This window comes from Elephantulus edwardii, unplaced genomic scaffold (assembly GCF_000299155.1).
Source record: "Elephantulus edwardii isolate Elephantulus edwardi_28Jun2011 unplaced genomic scaffold, EleEdw1.0 scaffold00111, whole genome shotgun sequence".
Lineage (NCBI taxonomy): Eukaryota > Metazoa > Chordata > Mammalia > Macroscelidea > Macroscelididae > Elephantulus > Elephantulus edwardii.
The window spans coordinates 10,463,597-10,487,872 of record NW_006399861.1 but is presented as its reverse complement, the minus strand read 5'-3'; the positions used below and the strand labels follow the sequence as shown (position 1 = coordinate 10,487,872).

The 24,276-nt window shown below is 49.8% G+C and overlaps 1 protein-coding gene across 7 annotated transcripts in view; it reads right to left on the bottom strand.

Annotated features, from left to right (window-relative positions):
• The window catches only part of CAMK2B (calcium/calmodulin-dependent protein kinase II beta), a 241,961-nt gene that overhangs the window by 79,916 nt on the left and 137,769 nt on the right, over nt 1-24,276 (bottom strand). For all 7 annotated transcript variants that reach the window (XM_006892147.1, XM_006892153.1, XM_006892151.1 and 4 more), the window contains exons 3-5: nt 14,093-14,152; nt 6,647-6,701; nt 2,158-2,223 (exon numbers count right to left, since the gene is read on the bottom strand). In XM_006892147.1, the coding sequence (XP_006892209.1) occupies nt 2,158-2,223; nt 6,647-6,701; nt 14,093-14,152 (181 nt within the window). The remainder of the gene's footprint in view (nt 1-2,157; nt 2,224-6,646; nt 6,702-14,092; nt 14,153-24,276) is intronic.

The following is a 24,276-nucleotide window of genomic DNA, read 5'->3' as shown; positions in this document are numbered from 1 at the left end:
TGCTTACAACTGTTCCTCTTCCTTTGTATTTCCATAATTGAAAACTCAACCTCCTTTGCCATTTCTGTTATCTAAATGTGTTCTGTTGTCCATAGGGTTTTCAGAGGCCTGCTATTTCAAAAGTGGATGGCTAATCCTTCTTCCTAAGGAAACTCATTGCACTGGGAAAATCTGAAGTTAGGGACCTCTCCAAATTATTGAAAAGTAATGATGCCAGTTTAAGGTGTGTCTGATGTAGGCCATGGTCTTTCTGATCACTTGCTAAGCATCTGAGAGAGGGACATTGAATAAGGTTGATAGAAGACCTTTGAGCTATGTGGTGTTGGAGAAGAGTACTGCATATCCCATGGATGGCAAAAAGAATAAACAGATATGTCTTAGAGAGGGTGCAGCCAGAGTGCTCTCTGGAGGTAAGAATGATGACGCTTTGTCTCACATACTTCGGGCATGTTGCTAGGAGGGGTCATTCCTTGGAGAGGGATATGATGTTGGGAAAGGTGGAGGGTCGGCCAAGGAGAGGAAGACCTTCAACCAAATGCACTGACATGGTGAGTGCTGCAATGGGCTCTTGTATGCTAGAAGTGTGAGGGTGGCACAAGATACAATAAGGGTCAGATTTTTATTCATAGGGTCACTATGAGTCATACTTGACTCAACAGCACTTAACAACAACAGTCTTGAATATGTAGTCTTGTGTCATCCACATAATGTAGGTAGCTGAACAACCTTCCTTTAATCCAGATGTCACATTGTTCTTCATAGAGTCCAACTTCTTGAATCATTTGCTTAGCATACATATTGAATAGATACGGAGAAAGGATACAAACCTGATGCATATCTTTTTTTAAATTTTAACGATGGGCTGTTCTCTTGTTCTGTTTGGAAAACTGCTTCTTGGTCTATGTAGAGGTTTCCATGTGCACAATTAGGAGTTCTGAGATCCCCTTTATTCTCAATGCCATCCATAATTTGTTATGATCCGTATGTCAAATGCCTTTGCATGATCAATAGAACCCAAGTAAACTTTTTTCTGGAATCTTCTGCTTTCTACCATGATCCATATAACATCAGTAAAGATCTCCCTCATTCCATATCCACTCATTCCATATCCAAATTCCTGAGTCAGGTGCACTAAGATCTATAACCAGGAATGTCCCTTAGCACTGTGTACCTCAGCTCAAGGATAACCTGGTTTGTGGCCAATCCTTCACATTGTGTCAGCCAGTGGTCAGAAAGCCACAAACTCAGGAATTTGGACTGCAGCAGGCCAACCTTAGGCTGACCCTTCCAGGGATGTGAAGCTAACAGTCTCTCCCGACTTGCTGCCTTTTCCATCCACCATCTACCGGCGCAAGAGACCATGCTCCTCATTATATATTCAATCTGGGCAGACTCTGGTGGCTCTGGAAGAGTCCCTGGAATACAGTTCCTGGCTCCAGCTTGGAAAGTGTTCATTATTATGACAAAGGCTAACCAAGAAGTGCTCATGTGTCATTAACTAAGTTTTTCAAGAGACGGGGTTGAGAGCACCTTAAATCAAACTCTACTGTTACTCTCTGGAGAGCCTTAAAGTAGTCACCAGGTCATGGACTTGGCTCCCTCAAGGCTTGGATAGAGGTACCAGACACTGTGACCTCAGGGAAATCATGCCTAGGCCTCCCCATACTCAGGCCACATCTCCTCCTGAAGCCATCCACCCTGCTCTCCTGCCTTTCAAACACATGGAGACCAGGGGTTCAGAGTTTTCAGCAGAGCCTCATGGCCATCAAGTAGGTGGCCAGCATGGGCTGGCAGAACCAGTGCTTCATCATGGTTGGCCCTCTACCCTGCCACAGAGGGGAATGTTGCATAGGAACAGAGCTGGACTTAGAAGAGAGGAAAAGAAAGGACTTGGTGGGTCGAGGGAGAAGGTAAAGGAAATGGGAAAGATTCAGTAGGGACCTGAAAAGACTGGGTAATAATGGACAAGGTCCAGTGGTGAATAATTTTATAAAACATAATGTATGGGAATGACTGTATGAAACACAATATGAAATGAAAAATAAAGTAAAACAAAATGTATATGAACTTTGTAAGCAAACCAATATAAAAGGGCTTGGTGAAATATGGGCACAGGGGTGAGAGAAAGGGAGATGTGGTGGAGGGTTCCACACTTACCTGGCATCAGCTTCACTGTAGTACTCCCTCGCCACAATGTCCTCAAAGAGCTCCCCACCCGTGACCCTGCAGGAGACAACATCATGAAGACTGTCACCTCTGTGTTATCAGCCCCGCACCACAATCACCTCTGGCATAGAATCACTATCTGCTACTATCATAACCACCATCCATGCCACCATCACCACAGATACCACCAGTACCACTTTCATCAAGGCACCACTTCCCACACAGAACCATTGTTACCTGCCACCACCACCACCATCACTGCAGATACTGCTATTACACTTCCACCACAGCACCATTTCCCACACAGAACCTGCCACCATTATCATCACCACAGATACCGCCATCACCACTTCCTCCACAACACCACTTCCACACAGAACCATTGTTACCTGGCCGCCACCACCACCACAGACACCACCAGTACAACTTCTACCACAGGACCACTTCCCACACAGACCATTGTTACCTGCCACCACCACTATCACCACAAATATCACCAGTACCAATTCCACCACAGCACCATCACTTCCCACACAGACCATTGTTACATGTCATCATTATTATCACCACAGATATCACCAGTACCAGTTCCACCACAGCACCATCACTTCCCACACAGACCATCGTTACCTGCCACCATTATCATCACCACAGACACCACCAGTATCACTTCCACCACAGCACCACTTCCCACACAGAACCATTATTACCTGCCATCACCGCCACTACCACCTCTTGCACACCAACACCATCACACACCACTGCTAGGACTGTCATCACCATCAACTCAACCACCTTGTCGCCATCATTACCTATATTAGGACAGCTTACCAAGTGCCAACTCATGCATGATATTTACATTTCAATCCTTACAACCATGGCATAACATAACGCACTCAGTTTACAGATGAGAACAAAGGTTCACATGACTTATTCAGAGTGGACATCATAGGAGTTTGCTTCTGCACAGCTATACCCAGGCTGTGGCTCTAACCTCAGGTTCTGAAAAGATCTGATGTCCTTTCTTCAAACCCCCTGGGCCCAGAGACAGGGCCTCCTCTCCAAAACCAGAGAACATGAGACTGGGCCTGACCTGGTCAAGTGACTGAGGGGCGTATGGAGTAACTATGATGCTGAGCCCCTGGCACCCAGCCTAGCACTCCCACTTACCACATGCACCAGCCTGTGAGAGGCTCTACAATCTGGATGGAGCCCTAGGAACAAGAGCCACTGCCTAGAAGTCACTTGGGAACCTGAAAAGAGCCCTGGATGACTTTTAAGGTACAAATCCTGGAATAGGAGAGAACATGGGAACAAAAAGTGACAAAACCAAGGCTGGAAGGGTTTAGTACATGGCTTTGGACCCATAGGAAAGGAGACAAAATTGTCTCCTGCATCCACTCAGTCCTTCACCTAACTGAGCCAGCTCCAGGTCAGTTGAGAGACATCACCTAGAGGGTGCTCCTGTTACCCTCCTCTATATCTCTGGGAGGATGTGGGCAGGGACATCCCTCTGCACCTACCCTCTTCCCAGTTCCTGGCCAATCCCATGGCCACACAGTTGCTGCCATGCTGTCCCCCACCCAAACTCCCTGAATGTAGTGTTCTGGTCTTCCTCACTTTCATGTTTCAGCATGCTATGCCAGCTGGTGCATGACAGCGGCAGTGGGCAGTACTCTGACCTGGGCAGGCTCTCTCTCTCACTCATAACACTGGCATGTGTGCTGAGCTAGATGCCTTGCATGAGGGTCCTCCTGAAGCCTCTCAACTGTTGTTAGAATGAACCTCTTTACTTGGAGGAAACTGGGGCTCAGAGAAGGTGAGTACCCAAGGAAAACAGAAGCTTTTCTGCATTGCCCCTCTGAAACAATACCCTTAGATGGCCTTGGGGTCAAAAGTCTGGTTCCCAGTCTAGTCTGCTTCCTGTCAGCTGTGGAACTGGGTTGGCCATTGGGGCCACCATCCCCAAACAAGAGCAGCAGCCCTGGCTGGGCAAGACTGTAAGGCCTCGATGTAAAGAGGAGGCACACGTGAGTAAAGAGGAGACTGGGGATCCCTCCTGGCTAAACTTTTCTGCACTGGGGAGGTGCAAAGGCTCTGCCCTGAGCTGGGCCCCCAGCAAGCAGCCAGGCAAGTGTCACTGTTCTATACTCCTTCACAAAGCGGGCCATGTCCTGAATTCACTCTCTACCTGTTCCCTCTCTACCTCTATTTCTTGACACTTCTAGTTGTTCACTACATTGAGATGTCCTGTGAGCAACCACACTATTTCCAAAGAAACAAAACAATTTCTAGGTGAGGGCATCCATCCTGGCCCCTGGCCCCTGGCCCTATGTGAGAGTGTGCACGCATATGTGTATGCATGGGTGTTCCTGCACATGTCTGCCTTAGCGGGACAAGTGATCACAGATGTGAGTGTACAGATGCTTAGCAAGACCAGATCCTAGTTTTAGGCCAGGAGAGGAGCCTGGTGTTCTCCAGCTCTACAATCCTCCATATTCGTGTGACACCCTCTCCCCACCCCAAGCCACTGCTCTTCCAGGCCTGAAGCCCATCACAGGGCAGTAGCAAAGTCAGGCAGGGCCTTAGGCAAGAATCAAAGCACAGAGAGGCCCTGCCAGGACAGCTCCCAGGCTCAAGAGCTCCAGGGGCTACCATCTATGTTAGTGGATGCCAAGGCCAGAACCTGCCTCAGCGCATAGGCACAGGACACTGTGCTCCTCAGACACCAGCCTTGCCACAGCTGTGGGATCTGATGTTCCACTCTGTCCAAGGCAGAGGATGCTGCAGGAAGAGCCTGGCCCAGCTCCCATCATGTAGGCACCAGGGAATGTGTGGGTGATTTGTAGTGTTTCTAGGCCAGGTCCCCAAGACTTCATAATATCTACAGGCATAGGAAATAGGGTGCCCATTTAATCCCTAAAACCCAGAGACCTCAAACTGATAAGGGTCTTCTGAAATTGATGCCATACCAGGTCAGAAAGTGTTCTCCCAACTGTGGGACCAGAAGGTCCCAAGCCCCTCATCAGTGTGGGGCCTGAAGCTCAGCATATGAATTTGCAAGGAAGGGGGCTGAGGCACACATGCCCATCAATCTTTAGGACCTCTCTTCTCTCCTTTTGGTCTCCATAGCCTTGGGAAGCTGCTTGGAGCCTCTGTCCTGCATGTCCTGCTTGCACCCGTCAGACTCCTCTGGAGCTGAAAGCTAATGGAGCATGCCAGGGATGTAAGTAGTATATGGTCCTCCAAGCCTTCCTGGGTGAGGGGGTCACTGGAGATTCTGTGAGATGAAGTGCCAGTGGAGTCCAAGACAACCACATCCTGGGGAACATGGGTGAGGGGGCCTAGGCTCCCCGACTACCTCCCCTTCCCCCTCCCCAGCTGGTTTCCACTTCCCTAAGAGCCTTTTGCTCACACTCCTGCTGATCCTGGGCTTGCTAGTACTCAAAGACAAGAATTATTTATACACATACATGCTCAAGAACTATGTATACATATTGTCCCCTCAAGCACACACTCTCATATGTGCACACATGAACTCTCCTCTCCCTCTTCCCCTTATCTGCTTCTAAAATGCATGTAGCCACCTGATGTCAGGGCAAGGAAATCCCCAACTCTGCTACATCCAAAGGCTTCCATGTTTTCTAGAGAACTCAGTGGAGGGCTGAGAGACTGAGGGGATACAAAGTGACAGAGGGCTCTCTCCCCCTCAACCCAGGGCACTCTGGACATCACAGGGCACAGCCTTGTTCCCACGGGAAAGGCTGAAGCCTGGACTGGTTCCATCTCCAAGTGCTGCCTGGGGCCTGTGGACATACTTGGGACCAGGAATAGCAAGCACCTCTTGGTCAGAGAGCTCAGAGTGGGCCTCCATACTCAGCATCATCTGCTCAGGCACAGAGCAAGGGTAGAGAGGGTGGCAGGGGACAGACAATGACAGGTTCAGGCCACAGGGTAGGACGGAGCCTCCCAGGACTGCACTGACTCACCAGCAACTAAATATAGCACTGATATTGGTATAAGGAGGGATGTCATGAGGTCACCACTGCTAAATCGAGGAGGTGAGAGCCAGTTGGGTGCCACTGGCATTGTGACACTCCTCACCTCTATCCTAACACTTACAACACACACACACACACACACACACACACACACATTTGCAGGCAGCTGGGAAGCTCCAAGCCCAGGCAAGGGAGGGCCTAGGAGAAAGAAGAGGATACTCCTAAGGGTCCAGGGCTCAAAGCAGCCTGACAGGCTTCCCATGGTCACCAGTGAGGGTTCAGTCTCTTTCTGCCACTGCCCTTCAGCACTGTCCCAGCCCAGGTATGCTACCCATCTCCAGAAGACCCTGCTGACTCTTTCAGAGAGGATGCAAGGAGGCTAGGCAGGCAGGACAGCAACAGAGGTAAGCCTGAGAGTCCCTGCCCCCAGACAGAGCAGTAGAACTGGGCTGGAATGGTGGGGAAAACATGGTACTCACAGGTCAAAGACGAGATAGTGGAAGCCTTCCTCAGAAATGCTGTCATGGAGCCGCACTGTGGAGACAGGAAAGGGTCCTGAGGAGCAGACAGAGCCAGGGTCTCCCTATGGCCAGGCCAGCCTGCCCTACAGGGCATAGTGAATCGCCATGGTAACCAGCAAGCCCTCAAGAAAGGGGGCCTGCAGGTGTTGAGGTGATGGCAAGCTACACGGGACAGTGTGAAGGATGGCTCAGAGTTGGGTCTTCTGGGCCAGGAGGCTTCCTCAAATCCCATAGGCTGACCAGGTACAGCCTGGAGCCCCCGCAGGGCAGGAATTGATGTGGAATGGGAAATGCTGTGGGGTGGTACTTTGCCCTTCTCCACCTTCCCTTAGCAGCTGTTTAGTCTCCTGTTTCCTTACACTTACTATCATTTCTGCCACCGAAGACGTAGGCCCCTCTCAGTCCTAGGATGAAATTACCCACCCTAGGCCCAGTAGAGCAGCCACTAAGAGCAGACTTTGTGTGGCAAAGCAGCAGATGTGAAATGTCCTCTTGTCCACCCATACAGCCCAGAGTTGTTTCCAGCAGCACGTGGCCTCTCCAGGCTACCTGGCACCTACATGGTTGGTGGAGTGGGGGACTCCAGGGCAGCCCAAGGCAGACTGTGACAACAAGTTCCCTGAGCTCCTATAGTCACCATACTACATGGCCCCAAGCCAAGCTGAGTCCTGCATTCAGAGTCTAAGAAGTATCAAAGCCATGGCTGCTGATGCACCTCAAAAGCTCTTGTAGAGACACACAGGGTACACCCGCTTTCTCCATACCCATTCCACTCAAAGCAGAGTAGGCCTGGCTGCATTTGCTAAGTGAATAAATGATTGAACAAATATCTAAGTGACTCTCAGCACAAAGAACAACTCCCATGCGTATTTCCCTTGAAGTCAGGAGCACTCCTGGAGTAGAATCAGTATTTCTGAGCAGAGGACCATCCTCCCTTTGCTGTTTGCCCTTTGCTAGAACAGTAGTGGCAGTGCCAGAAGGCATATTTTGAGCACGCAGTGCATACTGGACACTTGTGTCCCTTGAGAAGTTAATATGCCTAACTTCACCTAATTGGATGGCGGCAGCTCAGACGGTGAAGGCCAGGCAGCTGGTCACAGGTAAGCAAAGCTGGGAAACTAAGAGGCAGTGGGCCCAGGCTGGTGATGGGAATTGAAGGAGCTGCCCTTGGGAAGCCTTGAAGCCCTGTCCTTGGACTTGCCTTTCAGCCTGGCAGGCAGGCCTGGGCCTTGTCCCTCTGCCACTTGGGGCTGCTGCCGATGTGGTGCGAACTTGCAGCACAAGTGGCCTAACTCCCTGCCTGACCCCTTTCAGAGTGCTCTCTCACGCGGTCTCCTTTCTAACTGGCAGCTATATCCTCCCTGCTCTGAGGCCCAGTGTTCCCAGGGGCTATCTTGCTAGCATCTTCCACATCCAGCAGCTGTAATCTGTATCCCCCAATCCTGAGCCATCCCTTGCAGATCCTTGGGCTCCTGAGTGTGATGTGGCAAGGAAGTGCCCATATGCTGTACTGGGGTGGGGAGAGCACTGTCTATGTTTTGCCTGAGGCTGTTGGTCCCACTGGTGAGGACACAGAGGGGCTCAGAGACTTCCGGCAGACTCAGCACAGTGCCTGGCATTGTCTTACAAAGTCGTCAGATGCCAGAACTGCCCCAAAACACACATGCCCTGACAACCTGGCCCTGCCTCAACCCCAGAGCCAGATAGGTGAGGGATTTCTGCCCTTTTGACTCCTGTGCCAGTTTGGTGGCCTTTGGGAGGGCACAGTTGACCCCTGTATGACAGTCATAGAGAACCTCTATGCAGGATGTTGCTAAGCAAGTGTGCTGAGCCCTGAGTATGCCAGCACTGAAGGACAGGGGTCACTGCCACACTGCTGTCCCAAGCTCTCTGCCTATAGTGGCTTCAAGGGGATGATGCTAGACCCTTGAGGAGAGGTCTCGCAAACCCCCTGCCCAAGAGAGACCCCAGGGTCATGTAGGGAGAAGAGCTGCTGCGGCTCTGCCCTCCTCCTCTTCTCCTCCACTCCCACTCCCCTCCCTGCTGTAGCTCTGCCCTGTCCTCCTCCCAGATTACTTGTCCAGGCCGGCACCTTGTCTGGTTCTGTGCAAGGACACCCAGACCTCTCCCTCCAGTCTTCCTCACCTATAGAAAGGGAGGTTTCCCAGGGTCCTTTGCTTTTCCAGAAAGAGACTACTCATCTTTCTCCCTAGCAGCATTCAGTAGACTTGAACTATTGACCTTTGGGTTAGCAGCACAATGCATAAGCTACACCACCACCAGAGTTCCTTATAACCCATATAGGGATTTATAACACATGGTTTTGGGAAACACAATTAAATCCATAACAAGACTGTTGGAAGAATTTCACCAGAAAACTGATTCTTATAAGGGTTCAGAAAGAAGTGAGGAAAATTAGAGAAAGCTGCTACAGGCATTGCTGTTCTGCATTTTTCACTGACAGCTCATCTTCCTGACAGCAAGTTTCCTTTGTATCACATTCTGATAATTCTCACAATATTTCAAAATTTTCCATAGTGTCATTGAGCTTTTACAAGACTAAAATTACATTACAAACATATCTTTACATATACTAAGAAAACCAAAACATCTGCATGACTCACGCTGGCGTGATACTCAAGTCTGCAATGTCTATTTCGTATGTCACAAAATACGCTGGAAACAGGAACAAGAAAGGTGTTTCCGGTGAGATCCGAACAGACAATGAGGAACATGTGACTGGACCTTTGAGGACAAGTTATTTTTATCTCAAAGTAACAGAGAACATGGCTGAATCCTGCTCTAAAGTTTAGTGGAAAGAAAAGCAGGTAAGTCACGAACTTGCTTGTGGACTGCACAACTTTCTGGACAGAGAGTGGAAGGCGATGACTGGGGGCTCCCTGCTGCTTATGGCAAAATATGAGAGGAAGGTAACAAAATGGGGAGGAGATTAAGCAAAAGAAATCTGATCTCTAAGAATGGTAGATTTCTCAGCCTAATCAGATCGATTACATATGTGGAAAGAACTGCTGGAGAAGCTCACTATCAGCTGTGAAAACTAGACCAGGAGCTGATTGTGGAACAGACCACCAACTATTCATAAGCAAGTTCAAGCTGAGGGAAAATTAAACCGAATCCACAGAAACCAAAATATGACTTTGAGTCTACCCCACATGAATTTCAGAACCATCTCAGGAACAGGTTTGAGGCCTTGAACACTAATGAGCGAAGACGAGATGAGCTGTGGGAGGATATCAAGGGTATCATCCAGGAAGAGTGCAAACGATCATTGCAAAGACAGAAGAGGAAGAAAAGACCAAAATGGATGTTAGAAGAGACTCTGAGTATTGCACTGGAGTGCAGAGAAGCCAAAGCAGAAGGAAGAATTAAAGATACTAAAGAGCTGAATAGAAGATTTCAAAAGGCAGCACAGGATTACAATGAAATGTGCAAGGAGTTGGAGTCAGAAAATCAAAAGGGCTGAACTCGCTCAGCATTTCTTAAGCTCAAGGAACTGAAGAACAAATTCAAACCTTGAGTTGCTATAATCAAGGATGCTTTCGGCAGAATATTAAATGATCCAGGAAGTATTAAAAGAAGATGGAAAGAATATACTGAATTATTGTATTGAAAGGAATTAGCAGACACAGAAAAATTTAATGAAACAACATGTGAGCAAGAGCCTATGGTGATGAAGGAAGAAGTTCAGGCTGCCTTGAATGAAATAGCAAAAAATAAGGCCCCAGGAATGGATGGTATACCAACTGACATATTTCAGCTAGCAGATGCTGCCCTGGATGTGTTCACCAAGTTGTGCCAAGAAATCCGGAGAACAACCACTTGGCCAACTGACTGGAAGAGATCTGTATTTGTTCCCATCCCAAAGAAGGGTGACCCAACAGAGTGTGGAAACTATAGAACAATATTATTGATTTCACATGCAAGCAAGATTCTCCTGAAGATTATCCAAAAATGACTGAAACAGCACATCAGCAGAGAACTGCCAGAAGTCCAGGCTGGGTTTAGAAGGGGTTGTGGAACTAGAGATATTGTAGCTAATGTTAGATGGATCCCAGCTGAAAGCAGGGAGTACCAGAGGAATGTCTATCTGTGTTTCATTGATTATGCAAAGGCGTTTGACTGTGTGGATCATAACAAACTGTGGCTGACTCTGAGAAGAATGGGAATCCTGGAACACTTGATCATGCTAATGCGAAACTTATACTTGGACCAAGAGGCAGTCATCAGAACAGAGCAAGGAAACACTGCATGGTTCAAAATTGGGAAGGGCGTACAGCAAGGATGTGTCCTGTCTCCTTTTCAACCTGTATGCAGAACAGATTATCCAGGAAGCTGGGCTCTATGAGGAGAAATGTCGGGTCAAGATTGGTGGAAGATCTATCAACAATCTGCATTATGCAGATGACACACCCTGCTTTCTGAAACTGAAGAGGACCTGAAGCGCCTGCTGCAGAGTGTCAAGGACTGCAGCCTACAATATGGATTGAGGCTCAATGTCAAGAAGACAAAGATTCTCACCACTGGACCAATTGGCAGCATCAGAATGGATGGTGAAGAGATTGAGATTGTTCCCAGCTTTAGTTTGTTTGGCTCCACAGTCAACACTCTTGGCACCAGTAGCCAGGAAATTAAAAGATGTATTGCAATGGGAAAGTCTGCTGTTAGGGACCTCTCCAAAGTACTGAAGAGCAATGGTGTCTCTCCAGAGACTAAGGTGCGTCTGATACAGGCCATGGTCTTTGCAATCACTTGTTATGCATCAGAGAGTTGGACAATGACTAGGGATGATAGAAGGAGAATTGATGCCTTTGAGCTGTGGTTCTGGAGAAGAGTATTGAGGGTACCATGCACTGCTAGGAAAACAAACAGATTCATCCTTGAGAGGGTTAAACCGGGTGGCTCCTTGGAGGCAAGGATTCTGAGGCTTCGTCTAACATACTTTGGACATCTTTTAAGGAGGGACTGGTCCTTGGAGAGGGACATCATGCTTGGGATGGTGGAGGGACAGCACAGGAGGGGAAGACCCTCTATGAGGTGGATTGATTCAGTGACTGGGGCAATCGAGATGGGTGTGTCAGAGACAGTGCGATTGGCACAGGACAGAGCAGAGTTTAGGGCTGTTGTACATAGGGTCACTATGAGTTGCAAGTGACTCGAAGGCACATAACAACAACAACCCATCTTGCAAAAATTAGGAAAGCATGCTGTAGAGATGGCACCAGAGGAGTCGCGAGGCAACATTTTGCTAAATCAGCAGTGTGTCTTTTGAATCCAGCCAACCATCTCAGCAGCCACACTGACAGCAGATGCTGAAAGTGTCATGAACCAAACTGAAGCCAAGCTCACCATGGCTGAACTGACTCCAGCTCACAACGACCTTCCCATGGGTTTCTGTATATTTTAAAGAGGAGCGGCTCCTGAACTCAAATGCACCTCTCTCCTTAACAATCCAACACACAGCAGCTATGCTGCCAGAGCCACTTATGGGACAAGCGTAGGAAGACAGGTGTGGACTCTGGAGCAATGTGACAGCCACTAGGGCTGGAGGCCATTACCCTGCTGGACCCAGAGGGGTTCTTTTCAAACCTTGAGGTCCAGTGAAATGTTTTTCTGCAGTTTGAGTTTACTGCTTCCTTTCCAGTTCTTTCTTTTGGAATGGAAATATCTACTCTGCAACTGTCCAACATCTGCATTTTGGAAATGGGCAGTCTGCTTCTTAAGTTTCACAGGTCCACACATAGAGAAGAACTTGACTCCTTGTTGTCATGTACCATTGAGTCAGAATCAACTCATAACTGACTCTTCAGTTGGTTTTCAGAGGCAGTTAATCACACGGGGGAGACTGCTCATCTTTCTCCCACAGAGCAGCTGGTGGATTTGAACTGCATATACCATTGTGTTACCAGCACAATTTTTTACCACTAAGCCACCAGAGCTCCGTGGTTTATCATTAGGATTATAAGAAGGACACTGCTCTTGGGAGGCCAGTAGAAAGACTATATGGGCTGACTTAGAAAGACATATGTGCTTGTTGGTGCAAGCGACTAGTTTGTGAGGTAATCTGTGAAGAGCAGTAGATTCAATCACTCTATGATGTGGGTGAATTCCTCCCCCCTGCCCCTTCACAAACAAGGAGGCTGTGCCCTGAACAGTTAACGGCATGGCGTGATCATGAGGTTTGTGAGTCACAAGCTGAATCTAGGCTTCTGCACTCAGGGTTCCAACCATGACACTTCATAAAGGGGACTCCACACTTCCACCTGCCTCTTGTGGGAGTCACCTTCCTGCCTGCTAGATCCCTGTGAGGGAAGAGGGCAGCTCCATGTTAAGTGGGGAGATTGACATGGAAGGGAAGCAGCTGTTCCCTGGGGACATGGTGCCTGGCCCCAGTGGGTGCTCAGCAACACTCAGCTATTTGTTCACAGGGGCCTTGAGGATCCTGGTGCTTCTGTGGAGATGGTGGGCTGGGCGTGTCCACCCAGGGTAACTCCTAATCTCCTGAAGTCCTTCCCAACAGACTCAGGCCTCACACATCTGTTCTTACACTAGTTCTGCACCTACAAGTTCAGAGCTCCACTTCTATTCTAGATTGTATTGGTTTAGACTGGAATGAGGTCCTTATAAGCAGGATCTTGGAAAGCAAAAACAGGGGTCTATGGACCAGCATGACACCACCACAGAGCAGATGTGCCATAGACCATAAGCAGGACACTGCCAGACCCATCAGAGCTGTCCATGTGCCAGGTGATCTACCCTGAAGCCCCATCAGCCAGGTGCAGGCCTGGTTCCACCCAAGAGCAGGTGAGCCTGCTGCTGCTGTCCCCACTGCAACCTTGGTCTCCAGACAAACCCCTCCCTCCACCACGGCAGAAGACACTCCTCCTAGACAGGAAAGGGCAACATGTGTTCCCAGTCCTGACCCTGAACTGGACAAAAGAAGACTACAGAGCCTCCAAGACTGGCCAGCAGCTCTCTTTCTGTGGATAGCACCAGGGTCTGGCCTTCTGGCAAGTCTGCAGAGGGCTGTCATGCAGCCGGCTGCTCCGAGACCACTGCATGTGTTCAACAGACTCACAACTTCTCTTATGGTGGGGTTATACCATGAGGTCACTTGGTTTTACAACCCCTTCTGGGGGCTCTGTTACTAACCTTACCCCACAAGGTACAGGACAAGGTTAGGATCTGGTCATAGCCAGAACTTCACAGGGATCCTGAGTTTGGTCACCTGAAGACAGAGGTGTATTTCAGCACTGCTGTTGCTACAGCTGTCATAGAGAAATGCCTGTGCAATTACATCGCTGAAGAGAGTAGGAAGGGGCATGTCTCTCTTTGAAAGTCAGATCCCCAGAAAGACCCAGGCAGCCTGCCCCTCCCCTTCCTCACCAATGTTGGAGTGCTTCAGCAGGCGGCAGATTCGAGCCTCTCTCTCCAGCTTCTGATGGTCTGAGGACAAAAAGAGAAGAGTGGTTACCTGCATGTGGCTATGATGCTGCCAGTGACTGTGGGTGGTGAGCTGAAGCTTTGGGGCAGGAAGCTTCTGCAGAGAGTACAGCTTATTCCCCAGAAAAGGCTGAGTAAATCCGGAGGGGGAGTCCGCTAACCAGACAGGATAAGCAGGTGTGACAAGGGCACTAGCCTGGGCTGTCCCAAGGTCCAGACAAGGCCATTGCCATTCAACAGCTGTGGAGCTGATGGCCCTGACTCAGCCTTCACTCTATGCCCTAATTTTTTGAATACTGGGAGTTTCCAGATGAAGTCAAAGCCATGCTTTTGAGGCAGCAGTGGGTTGCACCAAAAAGCCATCTTTGCCAGTGGCCTCAGGGCATTTCAGAGACCAGCTCTGGCCAGTCACACCACTAGACTCCCCTCCTCCATCCAAATCTCCATATCACAGGTCTGAAGGCGGATACCTTGAAATATTTTACACAGCTCAGCAGGAGGAAGAGTCCAAGGCACTGGCCAGGAGAATTCCCTTGGAAGAAGGAGGCATGATGGTGGTCCCAGACCGCTCAGGTCAGGCCACCAAGCTTCCTCTACCCAAGGCTGCACCTCTCTAGTTGAATGAGATACCAGAGGGAGAGCATGGGGCTGGGGTCCATGGGAACTAGCAAGTTATCGTTTTTCAGTTAGAAAAGCTATATCTCAAATAAATAGACATCTTAGTAGGATTTTTAAAGCTGGTAAAGATTTTAGCAGCAAAACAGTGAAAAAAGTATCCCACATTTCTATTGACAGGAGAGAAGATAGATTGTAGTTATAATCACACAGAAAGGAACCCTGGTAGTAAGATGATTAAGAATTTGAGTAGCAGTTCCAGCCCACACATCAGCCACCCAGAAGGACACAGCCTAGAATACCCTATAAGTAGTCCCCCTTCTGTCTCATGGGTCCTTATGAGTAAAAAATTGTCTCCACAACACCTAATAATCAACAGTAGGGTCACACTAAGGGACAGGGATGCTCGGGGGTAGACGTTCCCCTGTAGACTTTATGCACTGCTGTCACCCATTCCTCAGCTGAGGCCTCCTGTGATGCTGAACAGGATTCAGAGTTGTTTACTGGCTAAGAACCACGCTAACGGGCCTAGTGGTCTACTTTTGAATCAGGCAATAAATACCCTCAGATAATGTGGTCTGGTGAGGACACTCCCCCTCCCCCGGTCATGAGGGTGGTTCAGGATGACAGTGTGTTGTTCCCATAAGCTCAAGGCAGTGCCATGTCACTGAGCAACAAGAGGAGCACAAGGGAACACTGTGCAGTGATGGAAACAGATGCTGTCAGGCTGCATCCGTCAACGTGTAATCATTAAGCCGACAGCCCACACAGGGAGTACTCATTTGGACTTTCATTTATAGAAAGGCCCCAGACAAATCTGCTTTGGGGAGCATAGCCATATGTGGGAGAACCATAAAGAAAAACAAAGTCACTTTCAAACTTCAAGGTCACATCCATGAAGTGCCAAGGGACTGGAGAAGGGACATCTGCCCCCCTCCACAGCAGCTGAGCCCCTCACAGGGATGGTGAGCAAGGGCATGTGCAGCACAGCAATAACACACAGGAGGCCCACAGGGAGCTCCTAATAGCACACGTTATTAGGGTAACAATTAACGTGCTAATTAAAAAATGATTCTGAATAGCATGCCTGTGGGCCTCTCACCTTTTATCATAGCCCAAGAGCCTTGTGCTTGGGGGTAAGAGCCACTCCCTGAAACCTCCCATCTCATCACCGTGCTCCTTCTACACATGTGGTCAGTGAGTCTGCAGGAGGGGTAAGCAGACACACACTTAATCTGGAAGCTTGCATGTGCCCTTCTTTAGCGTCAGAACATGTCTGTGGGCAGGACCTCTCTGGGACACTCTAGAACACCAGCAGTTCTCACTCTAAGAAGAGGACCAAGTGCTCCTTCCTTGCCCTGATGCCTGGATGCCCAGAGAAAGTAAGGATGGCTGGGCTCCAAACTCCAAGTCTGGGAGCAGACTACACTGGCCCTCACCTCCACACTCAGCCCCAACAAGGACTGAGGACTCATCTTCCAAAATAAGTCTCAGGCCCGGTCAGCCCAAGGTCTGCACTGCAATGGATGCTAAATCACCGTAAGCCATGGACAAGAGCATGAAGCATTCTTTGAGATGGCTCAAATAGCCACTATCAACAGTAACTGAATGGAACTGAGGGGGAAACAGAATATACACAGAATGAACATCATTCACTTGTCCACACAGAGCTCAAAAAGAAGGCAACATCCACCATGCAGGACTCGGGTGTGGGTTCCACACACATGAGGTCACACTCTAGGGAAGTGCACTCGGTTACTAAAATAGAACACAGGTTCTGTCTGCTGAAAGATCTGGACCTCACAGACAAGGATGGAGGCTTAGCAAATTGATTTATTCTTTCATGGTATTTTTATGCTTATCATTCTGAAAGTTTTTTAAAGCAGGAAAAAATGTCAAGACTAGTATAAAGAACCTGTAGCTCTTAGAGCCATGTAAATTCCTCTCTTCCCAGGGGCAAACACAGCTGTGACCACCTGCTGGGGTGTTGTGGGAGTGAGCTGAGAGCTCCCAGTCCTTTGGCAGGTAGCGCTGTGCTTCTCAGGGGTGTTCTCCTGTATAGTCTGAGCAACTCCAGCACTGAAGCAGCACTAGTTTCCAGCTGCACACACTGCAGATGATAGGGACAAGACACACATGTGTGCTGGACGAGCACCAAGCAGCACCAATGAGAACTGAGGACAAAGACCAGAGAACATAATGCACTCACTGTGGTCACAAATTTAAAAAATGGAGAAAAACACATGAAACCATTTTCCTGCAAAGTCATTAATCCAAATGATTTACTATCCTGAAAGCTATCCAAAATTCTGCAGGTAATTGGGATAAGAAAAGCCCCATGACCTTGAGTCCCCGAGTCTCCATGACCAAGGGAGAAGCCCAGGACAAACATCTCCCTAATTGCAGGCTGACCCCTAGGAATGGGCCTCTTCTTGAGCCTGGGTGGACCCAGGACTCCTGTACCACGGGCAAGTCACAGCTGTCCCGATGGCTCATCTCTTTGCAGATGACCTGATAATGCCTATCTTTGTTCAACGTGACTGCAAAATAATGCCACCAATACAAGTGAACAGGACAAAGATGCAGGAAAGGGCTTTGGGGAGCTGCTTCCTCAGGGCCCAATATGAGATGATGAGCACATCCGCACCTCACAAGGACTCTAAGGGCATCATGGGACAAGGTCACAGGGTTGAGTTGTGTCCCCCACATGTAACGATGTAATATGGAAGCTACATCATGACTTGATAGCTCCCATAACCTGATAAGCCAAAAAGCAGTAAAAGGATAAAAGGAATCCAATCACAGTCCTTACATGACCCCTGCAGGAGAAGCTCCCCTGGTGTGGGGCCTGTAACACTTCACACTTGCTCACAAAGAGGTAAAACGGGAGAACAGCTCGCCCAGAAGGGAAACCTTGGTGCCACAAGACAGCAGGCAGAGGAAGAGAAGCAGCCTTTGTACCCCGGTTCTTGCATGGGAAAACTCCCAGAACCTAAAGAAAGCCTCTGCCAGAGCCAGAATCCTAAATCTGAATGTCTAATCTGTAAGACTTTGGTGTGGGAGAAGAGTGCTGAACATCCCATGGAAGCCCCAAAGAACAAACAGGTGAGTATGTCTTGGAGAAGGTGCAACCAGAGTGCTCTTGGAGGCAAGAATGATGAGGCCTTGTCTCGCTTGTTTTGGGCTTGTTTCTAGGAGAGGTTATTCCTTGGGAAGAGAGATCATGCTTGGAAAGGTGGAGGAATGTTGAGGCAGAGAAAGACCCTCAACCAGATGGGTTGACACAGCAACTGCAGTAATGGGCTCTAGTGTGTCAGGAAGTGTGAAGATTGCACAGGATAGGGCAGGGTTCAGATCTGTTGTTCATAGGGTTGCTATGAGTTGGACTGGACTTGACAATGAGTCTGTAGAAGAATAAATTTCTGTTTGGTAAAGCCATACACTTGTGACATCTCTGTTATAGCAGCACCAGATAATTAAGACAAATTATTAATGAACTGCTGGGTTACTACCATCAAATCCACCAACGACCAGGCTAAGGAAGTTAAAATTTAATCCAAAACTATGATAGTAAATGTAAGAGCTACCAACCCAAAGCCATTCAGTTCGAATCCACCAGCTGCTCTGCAGGAGAAAAATGGGCAGTCTCCTTCCATGACATTACAGCCTCTGAAAATCAGCTGAAAGGTTGATGCTGAGTCAGTTCCAACTCCATAACAATGATTTTTTTACTTAAACCTGGTATTGCTGGGAAAGTCAGAGGGTAAGTGTAAGAGAGAAAGAACCTCAACCAGATGGATTGACACAGTGACTGCAAGGATGGCCCAGGACAGGAAAGGCTTCTGATCAGCTGTTCACAGAGTTGCTATGAGGTATAGGCATCTCGATGCCAACCTAGCCTACAGGGAGCTGTGCAGATTGTGCCAGGTATAAGGTTGTAAGATGGTCCCTCTTAGGCAGTTCAAATCCACCAGTGGCTCTATGAGAGAAAAATGGGCAATCTCCCTCTACATGATTTATAATATCCTGAAAATTCACTGGATCAGCTATGGGTCAGTTCCAACTCCATGGCAATGAGTTTGATATTTTTTTTTAAATCTAATATGCCAGGTAGGAAAAGAGCCTATCCTGTGCCCTACACCCAACAGTAGGAAGTGGGATACACCTGACCTCTTGTCTGCCTCTTTTGCTCCATTGGACCAACCTGAAGGGAGAGTGAGTGAGTCAGGGCAGTGTAGAACCAGCAATAAGGATCCGGAAGGCTTGGGAACAATGAGGGAAATGTCATGAGGAAGTAGCCTCCACCAGGCCCTATCTATATGAGGCTATCAAGAGTGGCATCACATGCTTGAAGACACTGTCCCACAAACCCAGGTCCACAGGTGGACTGCAGAACCAGACCTGCTTTACTCCTACCTTCCCATATTGGCAGGAACTTCAGGCCTCTTCGGTCTGGATGGGGGACTAGGTTTTGCTAGGGGGAATGCTGGTTTGGGCTTATAACTCAGTTCTACCCATTGCCATCAAGTTGGAGCTGACTCACAGTTGACCTTCCGTTGAGCTATCAAGACTAGAAATTGCACAGGAGGAGATTGCTCATCCTTCTCTCAAAGAGTTCCTAGTGGATTCAAACCATCGGGGAAGTGTGGCCTTTGGCTTAGCATCACAATTCCCTACAGGCTCTCATCACAGAGTCTGAACTGACTCACAGTTGACCTTCAGCAGGTTCCCTAGAAATCAAACAAGAGGAGATTGTCCATGTTTCTCACAGGAGCCTGTGGTGGATTAGAACAGCTGGCATCTCTTACTGAAGTCTTCTCCAAATGGCAGGACCCCAGCCTGCCTGACAAGACCATAAACCAAAAAGAGGGCTGCACCCCCTGGGTCCTGTCCGTATGTGCATGGCTGAACTGGATGTCCAAGGACGAGTGAGGCTGTGGCTCAGCTGTACTATCAGAGAGCCAAGAGAGGGTAGGGGCTCAAAGTAAAGGACTATGAAGGCTAACATCTCCCCAGATGGCACCCCTAGAGTAGAGGGAAGTAGCCATAAGTTAAGACACTATGGTGGAAGGAGGGACAGGGAGGTGTTCATGGAACAGGGGCATTTCCACTAAGCCAGCAGTGACCTCCTGGGTAGGGAAGGAAGCCCTTCAAGCAGTTGAGTCAGTCTGCGGGTGAGAGCAGGTGGCTGTCTCCAGTCCTGGCTGCAGCCCAAAGCATGAACCCCGGCTTACAGGTAGAGAGGGTAGGATAGAAGCACTGACAAGCTCAAAGCCACCAGGCAGGAAAGGGCCAGCCAGCCACAGTGGATGCGCCTCCCTCCCCAGCCCCACTTTTCCCTAGGCTTGGGTGAGTCCCAGGAACCATCTGCAGTCCCTAGGGACAAGTGCCCTCAAGGACTCTAGAAAGGACCCTTCTGACTATAGCGGGCAGTCATCTTGGAGTGGGTAGTCTGTGCCCCCTCTGCCTTTCCATTTCCCGTCCCCCAGAGCTGAGGTACAGCTGGGGTCTAGAAGGATGAGGATCCCTGTGACAGCCTCTGGCTCTCCAGAACATCCTGCCCCAGGCCCCAGATGAGGCCACCTCTACAGGGTCCCCTCTTGCCCCCCACAATGCCACGTCCCCTTCCTGCTTTAGCATCTGCTCCCAGGCAGCTGGTGACTCACAAGTTAGAATGAGGGTGGGGGCAGGCAAGCAGCAAGATGGGAATTTGGGAATCAGGAGAAGGGTGGGCAGAGGAGTGTAGGCGGGTGCCTGCCCCTCACCAGTTGTCAGGAGTGGCAGCACTGCTGTTACTGCAGAAGGAGAGCCGCCCCCCAACAGCAGGGCAACAGGCAGGCGAAGTGAGAGGTGGAAGAAAACTGTTTTGGAGAGTGCTCCCTGGGGAGCAGGATCTGTGTGGATTCCAGTCCTGGGGGTCTCTCCTCCCCAGGTAGGGGTTCTTGTCTGGAAGATGGGATAGAAACAGATCAAGTCTCAGGTGCATGAAGCGTGAGCACTGCTAGTTGCCCTCACATGCCATGTAGTAAGTGCTCACAGAAAATTCTCTGCAAGGATGGCCGCCCTTGCACTCCAGCCACTATCCATGTCCCCAATGTCCAAGCAACTGGGATCTCCCCAAGTCCCCAGGGAGCCCTCAGGACAGATGGTTCACAACTGTTTACCCTCTCCCCACCCACCCCTGAAGTCTGGCCTCTGACCTTGAAGAAGACTCCTTCAACCTGAACCCACTGGCCAGGAAGGGCATAAGGGCCCTGCTGTGGCCTCTCTGCCCTGGGGGCACAGAACTCAGCCCATGGCTCCATGATGGCTGCCTCCTTCACATAGCGCTGCTATCTACCAACAACAGAGTCTGAGCCTGTTTTGGCACCCTAGAACCATAGCTGTGCTTTCATGCTGTACCCCTACCATGATGTACTCCCATCATGTACCCTCCTTCACACAGCTCTGCTGTCCATCAATAACAGCCAGAGGCCTGTGGGGCCCTTAAAACCATACCAGAGCATTCAAACTACTGAGTGACAGAGCAAAGGACCAAGAATACACCACCTGGGTGGCCCTGGCCACAGGGTGATGAAGCATTTGGACACTAGCTGCCATACATCCATGCCATCCATACATTTCAGTCCATACATCACACTCTTTCCATCTGGTCCAAGCCTTGATTATGGCTTCCAGTCAGGGCTAGGGTGAAACCCTAGCTGGGAACCCTCAAATCTGGTGAGGTCTAGCTAACTCTTCCCTGACAGCAGACACAGCAGCCCCTATGGGGTCTAGAAAGGGTTGGCAAAGGGAGTGGAATGTGAGGGTTTCTGTGGATCCCAGCCCTTCTCTGAATCAGCTCCTGGCTCACAGGGCACCCTAGACTGAAGCGGAATAAAATGGGCTCAGACCATGAGGGCCCACCACGAGGTCCAGGGAGGGCAAGACTCCCTTATAAGGAGCACAGATTCTGTAGGGCAAACCTGCTGCCATCTCACAGGACACTAGGTGTGAGGGTAGAGATGGTCCGCAGATGGCCAGGGCTGCCAGGTACCCAGAGCCAGACTTCAAACACACTCCAAAAGGCCAAGATGCCTGCCCATGTGGGGCCTGTGCCCCAGCTGTACCCAGGGGAGTACTGAGGCCAGCGTTCTTGGTGTCCTGGGGTCGAGCTTTCCTTCCTGTCTGTCTCTCAGATTACCCAGGTGTGGAGCAGAGGACCACTGCTGTCCCCAGTGTGTGGCCCAGGGCACCATGACCCTGATAACCTCAGGATGGTTATCAAATGGCATGCCTGAGGTCCAGAACCACCTGGGCTTGAGGTGATGGGGAACATAAAGGTCAAGATGATCCTGGTCCTAATGCAGATGGTGGTCCACAAGGGGGCTGCCACTGTATTCCCTGCTGTACTGCAGGGCCAGCTACAGTCAGCTGCTCTCACCATGGTTCATGTTAGCAAGGCCATTCAGCAGCCAGCCAGTTACCCACAAGGCTGTCTATTAGTGACAGCTCCCTGTCCCTGGGGACACCTGCTCTATTCCTGGGAGAATGAAGAGCCTCCAGGATCTGGTGCTCTTATAGGGCCACAAAAGTTGTGTCGCCATGGAGGAGCTCAGGTCCAAGCTGCCCTCTAATGGATGAGAGGACATCCTCACAGAAGCCTGCACACTCATGGAGTATAAATGACATTGTCATTTCTAGCCTCCTTGAGCATGAATGAGGACCACTTCCTCTTGTGGAGAAGTAGGCGTGCAGACCACTGGGTTCCCACTTCTCCCCAGGCCCTAAGCCTGGGCCTTAGCTCTCGCCTCACCCAGCGCATGTCCAGTCTCCTGCGCGCAGTGTCCACATCCTGTCAGCTCACCCCAGCAGTGTCCTCTTTCCTCTGCATCTCTAAGCCACAGCATCTGTGTAGTGCTTCCTCTTTGCTCTCCACAGTTCACCCAAGCTGTCTTAGAAATTGTTTTCAAGTCCCTTTCTCCATGTCCTTGTTACTCATTGCTGAATCCCACTTTCAGCTGTCCTTTTCAGGCCCTCATGCCAGTTTGTTGTGTCTTCACAGCAGTCCACATTCTCCATCCCTTCAATTCAATACTGCAAAGCAGTGTTAGGTTCAGGGAGGCAAGGCAACGGGCTGGCATCCAGCCTTTCCCTCTGTAGTCTCCAAATCACACCAGGGAGATCAGACACAGGAAGGACAAGCAAAGGGATGCAGAGTAAAAAGGACGAGTGGGATCAGGGTGGCAAGAACCTCCTTCACACACGTTGGTGCGCATCAAAGCAGTGAGGTGTGGGTGTGTATGAGTTCAGGGCCTAGACTTTCACTCTCCCCTGCTCTGCTTCTCTGGAGCTTGTGGTCCATGCAAGGTGAAGGGGGAGGGGGAAAGAAGGGCTCCCTAAGATTTGGAGGATGTCAATGCCAGAAGAATGAGCCACAGTATTTTCTAGAAAGAGCCCAAGGCAGAGAGAGCAGGCCTGGCACACAACTGCCAGGGACCCTTCCTGGCTGCTGGTAAGCCCTGTTGTATCCTGCCCCTTCCAGCTGCCTCTATAGCAACCTGATGATGTAGTTAATCTCAAACCCCAGCCAAAGCAGGGGAAAGCCTCCCATAGCAACCTCCACAGCTGCTTCCTGAGGGAAAGGGCGGACAGAAAACATCCCACAGTGAGCCCTCAACCTCACAGACTCCCCCTTATCTCCTTTCAACTACCCACAACCCCATAAAGTGCATACTGCTGCTGCTACAGGTAGGGAAAGTGAGGCCAGGAGGGGTTCTAGACAAGCCAGAGTCACACAGTTAGAGCCAGTGCCAGGCTCCCCAAGACTTCACATTCTCTCCAGCAGCTGCATCACAGAGCTTCTGAGCCGGAGGCTTTACCCTCAGCAACCTCTTCATGGCGAGAGCCCAACACCAAGGGCAGCAGCACTGGGGTTCTGCTCCATATGCTACAAACTTCCCTCCCCTTCTGCCCCTTTTTTGCCCCCTCTTTTCAGAGGCCTTCTCTCAGCAGTCCTATTCAGCATTTCCAGAGGATACACTATTAAATTCAATCTTAGATACAAAAGGAGTAATTTTCTACTATGCACATATCCTTCCTGTGCAACTTGGGGTACACCTATACGAAGTTTTTCCATGTGTTTCCAAAATCGAAATCTAGCTGCTGAACAGGAGCCTTGTTCTCTCATTACCTCTGCCTGTGGTAGACAGGAACAGATCCTACCAGGCCTTGTCTTGTTGGTGCTCCAGCCCAGGAGGCACGCGCTCCCTGTGCCTCTTCTCATACCCCTCCTGGCCTAGAAGGCAGGCCCAAGTCCTGGCTAAGAACACAGGGGGGCAGGGTTGTTTTTAGGTAAAGGTTAACAAGGGACTGTGAGGGTCCCACGATGAGGAGATACAACACTCCATCCCTCCACCCTGCTCTGCATCTCCTGGAGTCCTGATATATCCTGTTCCCTCTGGCTGAGAGGTCAGTTGGGGTGGTGGGGAGGTAGTGAAGCGAAGGACATGGAGAAGGATGCCCTGGGGAAG